We start from the raw sequence: 10,750 nt of genomic DNA, 5'->3' as shown, positions 1-10,750 counted from the left end.
AAACAAACCAAGACATAGATGATAAAGTTTAAAAACATTAAATCACTGCATTTTGCTAATGGATTTGAGAGATAAAACTCAGTCAATGTAAAAAACATTGTTAAACAGTTCAACACACACAGAGCACATGCATTTTTACAAACAGAGGAGTCTGTAGTTTTCCAGGAACGGTCACAAATTAATTTGGTTTTCTTAGCAAAAGACTTTAATCAATATAAAGTGCACATGCATGTGTGTGTGTGTGTGTGTCAGTGTCTTAGGCTTTGGCTTTCTTGATTGGTGGTTCATTGATTCGTGGAGCTCCTCCAGATGGTGTGAAGGGGATTCGGGTCGTTACCTTCTTTCCAATGGTCTCGATCTATGCAAAACACAACATTAAACCATGTAAACTAATCAAGTGAATAAAACGAGTCAGAGAAGTGGGTCCAAACATAAACGTGTTAAGTGCACAAATAACTACTGACCTGAAAGCCAAAGTTCTGTAGTTGAGTGTGCAGATGGTCCAGGACTCGTCGTCCATCAAAAATAAATGCTGGTTTCAACATCTTGTGATATATTTTCTCATAATCCAGATCCTAAAAACAAACATAATACTTAATCATAAGTAGCACAATGTACCACAAATAAACGGCACCTATTTGGAACTGTTTGAACAACATGGGGTTTAGAATGATGTCACACAATAGTGTGTGTTTTTTGTGTGTGTGCCATGTACCTTAAACATGTCCCACTCAGTGCAGATGACCAAGGCGTGTGCACTTTCACACGCCTCGTAGGGGTCTGACGTCACCGTTACAAGATCACAAACTGCAGACAGAATGAGTGTCAAATTAGACAAAGACACAATAAACTTTGTCCCTGCATTCCTAAACATGAGTTTCAGCATGACACAGCACTGTCTTTCTCTCCTATCATTCAAAGAGACCTAAAGCACAGTTTTATCTGCTCAACTCACATACCTCTCTCTGGGCTGTCTCCGGAGATGCTGGGTTGAGACAAGTCCTGGATTATCTGCTCCTTTAGCACTTTAGGGTCATAAATATGCAGCTTGGCTCCTTCATCCATCAGATACTTAGAGATATAGATACTGGACGACTCTCTGAAACACACATGCACATAGGATGGACTTAGAACACAAGACTCCTGTTTACAGACTAATTATGATTCCATTGGCAAACTAGTAGAGAACAGTAGCAAAAAAAATGCACTGCAAGTCATCTTGGGCAAAGGTAAATCTCACTCAATTGTTGGAGTTATATTGTTTGAGAAAAAATAAACCAGTTAATAGAGTAACTTTCATTCAGAAAAAAAATATCACTGTTTAATTTGCATATTTTTGAGCTACCAAAGAAAATACTTCCAAACAGAATAAACTAACTGTAGCGCATCTCTGAGCAACACAAATTAGCCATGTTTTCCTCCTAAATTAATCAGTGTGAATGAATTAACTGAGTGAATAATTCAGTGACTCACTCATAAAGCCAATCAGGGTTTAAAAAAAAACCAATCTACTGTGGCGGGTAACGCTGTCAAATCACTAGCCAATTTGTCAGGTTCCTTATATTTACTCACTTTGAAGTTCGTGAAAGCGAAATCTGCGCAGATTTAGTGCAAATTCTCAACTCGTCAGTAAATACAACGTATTGCGCAGAATCTGCGCATATCTGGCTTACTTGAACACGCGTCACTACGCAACAAATAATGGCGTGCTTCATTTGCATTGAAGCAATAGCAAAGATTAAAAAGTAAACTCAAGTAAACTTGGTTAACAGAAAGATATTGTTATTTTCCAACATCCTAAAAAATTTTATGCTTTTTGTACTGTATTGATCTGTCCACCAAAACACATTTTTGGTAACAAGGATGAGGATGAAAGAAGAAGGGAGGAGACAGCTAAGTTAGATGACAGGATTTAGTTTGAATAAGAAATCAAATGTATGAAATCCAAATTTTATAACACACATGTAGATAAAGCCTTTAAAAGCAACCTCTGTCAAAAATGAGATCATAATATTGAGTGAATGCTCTCCGCACATAGTATACGTTCATCAAATACTTTCACATCAAACTCACTAAATCCCAGCCTCAGCCCATTCAGAAATGCCGGTATTTGGGTAGAAACCTATACATAGGAGCCTGATAAAAATGTTAATATTGAACAAAAACTTTAGACGGACTGAGAGGCTTTTGAAGTCTTCATATACGTGTGTGCGTGTGTATTATATATATATATATATATATATATATATATATATATATATATATATATATATATATATAAAAGCTAGTAGAAGTTCTGAATGGCTGGTAACTTAGAAATGTAGTAGCCAAATTGGCCGATAAATGGAAAAGTTCATTTCAAAGCCTGAAGCCAATCATTTGTCACTGGCGTATCGATGTAACTTGCAAAAAGTCGCTGAAAAATCCCTACCACTAATGCACAGGCTAACTGTCTGTCTGGAACGTGCAAACAAAGAATAATAGGGGGGGGATAATCTGCAGTGTCATGTTTCTGAGACGATACACATGCAGAGGCATGACTTGTTCTCATTAACTCTAGATAAAGGTCATGGGTGGGATGGGCACGCTTAGCATGTGCTGAGTTGTTTTAAGTGTGCAAGTTTTTAAATAGGAGATAACCTTCATTACACAAAGTTGATGATCAACTCATGCTCTGACATCTCACAGTCTGTCTGTTTTGTAGGTAAAAGAGAGAGAGACAGCTTGTGACTTCTCACATAATAATTTGTGATAAAGCGGTCATAAATTAAAATGACTGGTTCAAAGTGTCCCTGCATGTACCTGGTGTCTCCCGTGTCCTTTTTGAAGGAGAAACCTAACAAGGCGATTTTCTTCCCTGTAACTGTGTTAAACAGGCAGTCAATGATCCGACAGGCAAATCTCTTTCTCTGATATTCGTTCATGTCTATCACCTGCACATACAGAAATACAAAGTAAAAGATTAGACAAAAACAATCGAAATCATTTTTAGATATCAAATTGTTACTATAGTTGCTGTTTGAAAGTTCATCAGAACTTACACCAGACTTCAACCGTTTGAGGTTGGTATTATTTTTTTAAATGCTTTTTAAAGAAGTCTCTTCTGCTCACTAAGGCTGCATTTATTTGATCAAAAATACAGTAAAAAGAGTAACAATTTAATTGTAAAATTTTTTACAATTTAAAATAATTGTTTTAAATTTTAATACATATTAAAATGTAATTTAATCCTTTGGTGACAAAGCTTAATTTTCAGCATCATTACTCCAGTCTTCAGGGTCACATGATCCTTCTAATATGCCGATTGGTGCTCAAGAAACATTTCTTATTATTAAGAATAGAATGTTCAAAAGAACAGCATTCATTTAAAATAGAAATCTTTTGTAACATTATAAATGCCTATACCAGGGGTTCTCAACATTGGCACTTTCCAGAAGAGTTTTGCTGTGCTCACGCCATGTTATAATTACCGTAAATAAAACTCGGTATGCTTTCAAATCCCTCTCGCGGTACTTTGATGTCATACACTGATCTGCCCATGCAGGAAAGTGGATCTCGAGGGCCTATACGGTCACTTTTGATCAATTTAATGCATCCTTGTTGAATAGAAATATTAATTTGGTAACACTTTATTTTAGTGTCCTTGATACATATGTTACATGTACTTACCATAGTAATAACAGTACATTATGCATAATTACATGGAACTAACCCTCAACCAAATCCTAATCCTACCCTAACCCTATAGCAAGTACATGTAGTTGCTTAATATTACTCAGTTCTTAAATATATAATTACACTGTAACAATGACACCTTAAAATAAAGTGTAACCATACATTTCTTTAAAAACTTTTGAATGGTAGTGCAAGTCGGTATTTGCTAAAAAAAATAAAAAATCATCCCCCTCACGGTTCTCAAGTAATCTCAAGTGCACCTGCACATATTTAAACTTGCTGTTTGTTCATGTAACAACCAATGATGTTTGGTACCATTTGATGACTTTTGGTGAGATACTGTTGGTTGGTCACACTTGATTCGATTTATGATTCATAGGTTTTGTCAAGCAAAAGCTTTTTTTTTTTTTGCAAAGTCAAAATGATTCTAATGAAATTGTATTAAATACAAAAAAATGTTATAAAACTGCCTTGATGCAAATTTTCATTGAACAAAGCCAACATATGCCACCAAGCAGGCCCGGTTCTAGGATTGCGTGACTAGGAGGGCATTTCCAAAACTGGGTGGGGCAGCATTATTTTGTAGTGTTGGTTGGTCACACTTGATTCGATTTATGATTCATAGGTTTTGTCAAGCAAAAGCTTTTTTTTTTTTGCAAAGTCAAAATGATTCTAATGAAATTGTATTAAATACAAAAAAATGTTATACTTTCTTTGTCTTGCAAGAAAAATAAACTACTTAGGATTGTTTATTGCACCAAAAGTAATTTGAGAGGAACTTTAAATATATGTACAGTTCAAGTCACATTATGTTTGTATACATATAGACCATTTAAACTGAATTTACACAAAATATCCAGTTCAAAAGTTTACATATGCTTGATTCTTAATTCTTAATAGTGTGTGTTGTTACCTGGATGATCGTAAGCTGCAAACATGCAATGATGCTCAAGGCAACACACAACCTTTGAACGGGATGATTGGAAATTGTTCTCATTTTACTGCCCCGCAGAAGCTACATAAAATACTTACATATTTTCCAGAAGACAAAATAAGAATAATTTACCCTCCAATCATCCTGTGCAAACGTTTACACCCCCTGAATTTTAATACTTTTTTGCCTTCTGGAGCATCAGTAAATGTTTTCAGTGATGACACACACTACTGAGAATCAATTTAAAAGTATGTAAACTTTTGAACTGCTTAATTTGTGTAAATACAGATATTATTATATCTTGTGGACTGTATGTAAACATCTGTTATAATAAAACATTTTCGTTGCAGTGCTAAATAAAAAAAAACATATAATTTAGGATCTCTCTTATTTATTTATTTTACATTATTGATATTTTGCAGATTCTGCCAGGTGCGTGTAACTTCTGACTTCAACGGATAGGCTACGAATCAACAAAGAGTGCAATATGCTGATAAAATGTTTTAGAGCTGTGCATAACTGAGCAAAACTATTCCATATTTTACTAGAATAGTTTCATATTTTTAAAAGTTTTTAATGTATTTATTTAAGATTTTTTTCATGTCCTGGAAATCACAATTTTAAAATTCCAAGTTGAATTCCCAAGTTAACATCATGATGTGTGAGTGTTTAAATAGAGACTAGAGTGCAAGGAGCTGTCTGAGAAGCGATCAGATATGAGGTGTGCAAAAGCCTTGAAAAAACTGGTCAGAAAAAGGATGTGGATTATTAAATCAGTATTCAAATTGAGGTTTACCTGTTGCCAGTATGAAGCAACCTCTGGGAGATTCAGTGCCTCACACAGATACACCAAATTTAGCACATCCTTCTGAAAACAACTTCCTCCAAAACCTGATTCAGACACATACATATTAAGGCAATTTTAATTCTCTTTAATCTCTTTCTATTATTTCATTTTGAACACTTTTACAAAGCAAAAAAGTTCCAATAATGTGGAACTAAGATGGGGTAAAAGCAAATGTACTGACCCACGCTGGCTTTGAGGAACTTGCTCCCAATGCGCTGATCCATGCCGATGGCTCTGGCCACCTCCTCAACATCAGCACCAGTGGATTCACACAGGGCAGAGATGGAGTTTATACTACTGATGCGCTGAGCCAGGAATGCATTCGCTGCCTAAAACATGTACAAAATATGAATTGAATGAATTTTACATATCAAATTAAAGGTTTGGCTACAATTTAACTCATTCACTTGGGAGGTTTGGTTCGATTAAAGCGAACTCTGGTGCTCTGTTAGTGCGGTTCATTTGAACAAGTGTGAACAAGTTTGAACCTTGGTGCGCACCAAACAAGTCGACCAAGACCCCAAGTTCTCAGCTGGTAAAAATACTATTGTGTCTATGCACATACAACAAGAACAGTTGTTTTTTTTGTTTTTGTTTTTTTAGGTTCTATGTTAAACATGACTGTGAACACACCCTAATTATACACCTAACATGTACATACCAATTTGGAAAGTTCAGAGGACCAGGTGTTGGTGGTGATTATGCGTGATTTGGGGACCCAGTGCTCATAAACTGCACAGAGAGCACTGATAGCCCTTTGACCCTCTGGAGTCTCATCTCCACCAATCAGGACACGATCTGGGTCCTTCAGGTCCTTCACTGCTGTACCCTCCGCAAGGAACTCTGGGTTAGAGAGAACCTGTAATCAAAGGCGGGAAAAAGGTTGATCATTAACACAGAATAGAATAAACTGTAAAAGTTCATTTTAGAGTTGAGAGAGGCAAAAACTTCACAGAAAATCCCTTTCAAAACAACAGCCTAATCCTGATTATATTTACAAGTAGATGGTTGTGTAAAAGTAATTTGTGTGCATACACAAAATGTATTTACAGCATAAAAAAATATTAGGAACACAATTAGGAACAATTTCTTTTAACTATTCTATTTAATACCCCCATTGAGTGCACACACACAAACACCCATATGCATATTATATATACATATTTCTTCATATTATCAGTGTATTATTATTATTATTATTATTATTTCTACTATTTTCAACACTGATAATAAGAACACACACACAACATATATATTGTGTGTGTGTTATTATCAGTGTTGAAAACAGTTGTCCTAAGTTGTAAGTTTTGTGGACACTGGTATTTTTTTTCTAGGATTCTTTGATGAATAGAAAGTTTAACAGCATGTATTTGAAATAGAAATTTCTATAACAAAGTAAGTCTTTACTGTCACTTTTGATCAGTTTAATGTGAATGATTAATGTGAGTGAATACTTGTACTTGAGAAAATGTATCACACTGCAAAAAAAGCAAAAAGGTGATTAAATAAAACTGTGAATGGTGACAAAGTTGCAGCACCTAAAACACATTATATATTTATTTACAATTTAACCTAAAATTTTTATGTTTAAAAAAAAAAGCTCATGGACATTATTTTTTATTTGTCACCTTCCCCATATATAAGCACAGGAATATTTAGACGTTCACACATACACACCTGTAAGTTGAGGCTGGGTTTGGTGTTTGCATCAAATATCCTGCGGATGCTCTCAGCTGCACGGACCGGCACTGTGCTCTTCTCCGTAACAATTTTATACCCGTCCGACATCTCCACGATGCGGCGTGCACATGCCTCAATAAACTTCAAGTCAGCAGCGCGACCTTTGCCCATACCGTACGTCTTAGTTGGGGTGTTTACCTGAGGAGAGAGAAAGATATTATAGTCTGTGCACACTACAGACCAACAGGTATATGAACAAACACATTAAAATAGTTTGTTGCACTCACAGAAATAAAGACCAGATCAGCCTCTTTAATGGCAGAGTCGATATCTGTGGAGAAGAAGAGGTTCTTCCCACGACAAGACAACACCACTTCATTCAGACCCGGCTACAACAGCAAGAAGAAGAGACACATTCATTGGTTATGGTCATTTCTCATTAAAAAGAAGACATTTCACACTTGGATATTTCACCCAAACATTAAAATTGATCATTTACTCACCCTAAAGTTCTTCCAAGCCTGTATGAATTTCTGTCTTCTGCTGAACAAAAAAAGATGATAATTTGAAGAATGTCGGTAACAAAATAGTCAATGGTGCCCATCAACTGTTTGGTTACCCATATTTTTCAAAATATCTTCTTTTGTGTCCAGCAGAAGAGAGAAATTCATATAGGCTTGGAAGAACTTGAGGTTGAGTAAATTATGACAATTTTCATTTTTGGTTCGAACTATCCCTTTAAATTAAATCTGTAATTAGCTAAAGCATTTGAAGTATTTCTTAAATGTACTATTCAAATATTTAGGGGTAAAAATATTTTGAATGAGGAAAATATATTTGTGTGCACCTTTAACTTGGATAGTTAGAGTCCCTGTAGCGGGGGACACTTGACTCGCTTTTTATTTCATATTTTAGTAATCATCATAAATTAGGTATCATTCGAAAGCTTAAACTCTCAAAATCCATCCATTTTGAAATTGGACATTGCATTAGTATGGGAACAGTACTTTAAATCCTTTTAGAGGGGCTCAATTTTGGTGATATCAACTTAAAACTTGGGAAGCAACTTGATTAGAGACGCTGCTTTGATTTTCTAGCAATTTTAGACATTTTAAAGAAATGATTTTGTAAAATATAGATTTTGTGTTAAACATATAAAAAAAGAGTTTAGTTTGTACAATTGCGTTATGATAAAACCTTTTTTATACTTCCCTTTTCGCTTTCAAAAAATAGGTCTGTATTCCAAGGCATTCATAAATCACAAACATTTCAGATCAGATTTATGCTCACAAAGGGGGTGAAAGTTAGCAGGTCAACCGCATTATTGCTTTTGCATTGTTACCTCATAGATGGGCAGGGTATCAGAGTTCCAGGCTTTGATCCGGGTTTCATTAACATCCACCACCGTTACTGTGATCTCGGGACACATGCTGGCAATGACACTACATGTCGGACCACCAACATACCCAGCGCCTATACAGCAAATCTTTTTAATCTGAAACATCTGAGAAGAGAGACAGATGGAATCAAAGTGACAGTTTATGGCCATAAATGGTGTACAACAGATTTTGTGATGATTATGAATGGCCTCTTATTAACCAGCCGAATACAATTCATCCTCTTCTGCAGGGATCCAGGGGCTCATGAGGAGGTCAGTGGTAAGTATCATATTACTAACCCCAGGTGACATTAAAGGGATAGTTCACCCAAAAATTAAAATCCTGTCATCGTTTACTCACCTTCATGTTGCTCCAAACCCGTTAGACTTTCGTTCATCTTCGGAACCCAAATGAAGAACTTTTTAATGAAATCTGAGAGCTTTCTGTCCCTCCATTGCCACACACAACTACCACACTGAATCATTGATGCTTCAAAAAGAGATCATAAGACTAATCCATTAGAGCGGTTTAGTCCAGATTTTCTGAAGAGACTCAATCGCTTTATATGATGAACAGTTTTGATTGAGGCTTTTAAACATTGATCTGCGAACATAAACAGAAGCAAAAACAAACCTCATTGGTTCTTGCGGAAGCTCAAAGGTGCTGTGTAACAGGAGAATGAGCCTCATTCGTTCTCACACCTCAAGCAAACATGCTTGAGCTTCCTTTTACCTCAACTGATGTGTGAGTGGATGAATGTTTAAATGTGAATAAAAGCCTAAATTCAATCTGTTCGTCATATAAAGTGACCGTGTCTCTTCAGAAAATTAACTAAACCGCTCAATTTATATGGATTGGTTTTATGATCTCTTTATGAACTTTTTGAAGCATCAAAATGTCAGTTGCATAGCTGTAAATGGAGGGACAGAAAGGTCTTAAATTTCCTCAAAAAGATCTTCATTTGTGTTCTAAAGATGGATGAAAGTCTTACAGATTTGGAACAACATGAGGGTGTGAGTAATTAATGACAGATGTTCATTTTTGGGTAAACTGTCCCTTTAAGTAGTGATGAGAAGTCCGGCTCCTTTGCAACACTCAGCGTCCCAAAATCAGATTCGGTGATTATTTTATATAGTATATTATGTAATATATTATATATTCACAGTGATCTCTTAAAAAATGTATTAAATGAATCCCTATTCTAAAATCAACTCGGTCTCGTTTGTTTGTTAAATTTGTAAAACCATAAATATTTTACATTATTTTTCAAAATAATTATTAAATAAATTTGAATATTAAAAGTGTATATAAATTATATTTCACCCCATCAGTCTAATCCTCTGTTCAGCGGCTGTTGACTCGACAATCACTCAAGACTGATTCAACCCGATTCGCGAATAAATCATTCAGAGCCGTTTTGCGAAACGGTCAGCTAAGAGATTCATTGAAAATATTCGACTCAAAAGAACGAACCGTTACGCAATTAACGTTTATGGCTCGTCTTTAAGAGCCATAAAATGACTAAAAAGAACCAGAAGATCAGCTTTTAAAGATAAAAGTGAACACATTTCCCCCCCCAAAAAAGTTTTATAGATGATGCCTGTCGATGCTTTTAACATGTAAAATATAATGAAATGTATTATTTATTTGATTAATAATGTTCTCATGATGAATACATGGTTATTTTAACTCTTTCAACTTTTATAACTGATCTGTTAAATAATTTATAGACTTAAAGAATATGATCAGTTCAGATACTGTATAGCTTCAACCACAAACTTTAAATTCAATGAGTTCATTAAGATCCACTTTAAAATCGTTTTAAGAGAAATAAATAAATAGTTATAAATAAATCACACAGACTTACCTTGTCTCGCAGAAGTTCTTCAGTTAAAACACTCCTGTGTGAATCAAGGCTGTGCAGGTGAGGTTCCTCCGTCTGAGGTGCCTTGTTCCCGAATGAATAAAACTATTATATCCTTGATATATAAACTAACGAAGAACACACACACACATTCACGCGTCCGTACACACACAGCAAACACACACACATTCATACACACACACACACCCACCCACCGGGAGGAGGATAGCAACGTAAACACTTCTGAGAGGGGCGGGCATGGGCGTCTGCTTCCGGGGCATGAAGTCTTTTCAAACTAAGAGCCTCGTTAACTTCAGCAAGAGCAAACTAAATCTTAATTTGTCTGTGATTTAAACCGAGCAAATTAAATA

At 35.5% G+C, this 10,750-nt stretch overlaps 1 protein-coding gene across 1 annotated transcript; it reads right to left on the bottom strand.

The window, feature by feature from the left end:
• Nucleotides 1-116: 116 nt before the first annotated feature.
• ugdh (UDP-glucose 6-dehydrogenase) lies at nt 117-10,624 on the bottom strand. Its single transcript, XM_084094116.1, has 12 exons — nt 10,383-10,624; nt 8,479-8,640; nt 7,424-7,525; nt 7,134-7,334; nt 6,118-6,315; nt 5,638-5,785; nt 5,406-5,500; nt 2,803-2,933; nt 960-1,099; nt 716-807; nt 465-575; nt 117-358 (listed from the first exon to the last, which is right to left on the bottom strand). The coding sequence occupies exons 2-12, from the start codon at nt 8,638-8,640 to the stop codon at nt 257-259; spliced, it is 1,482 nt and encodes a 493-aa protein (XP_083950242.1). The 5' UTR covers nt 10,383-10,624; the 3' UTR covers nt 117-256.
• Nucleotides 10,625-10,750: the final 126 nt, after the last annotated feature.

Source organism: Abramis brama (assembly GCF_963993115.1).
Source record: "Abramis brama genome assembly, chromosome: 2".
In the NCBI taxonomy this organism is placed as follows: Eukaryota; Metazoa; Chordata; class Actinopteri; order Cypriniformes; family Leuciscidae; genus Abramis; species Abramis brama.
Note: the sequence above shows the minus strand (reverse complement) of the source record. Positions and strands in the feature narration are given on the sequence as shown.

Bases quoted from the DNA above. Each gene is read 5' to 3' on its own strand.
- ugdh (XM_084094116.1), bottom strand. From the start codon at position 8,640: ATGTTTCAGATTAAAAAGATTTGCTGTATAGGCGCTGGGTATGTTGGT. The intron at 5,786-6,117 runs GTATGTACATGT...TACATGTTTTAG, and splicing joins CCTCTGAACTTTCCAAATTG to GCAGCGAATGCATTCCTGGC. The intron at 576-715 runs GTACATGGCACA...GTTTGTTTTTAG, and splicing joins CTGAGTGGGACATGTTTAAG to GATCTGGATTATGAGAAAAT.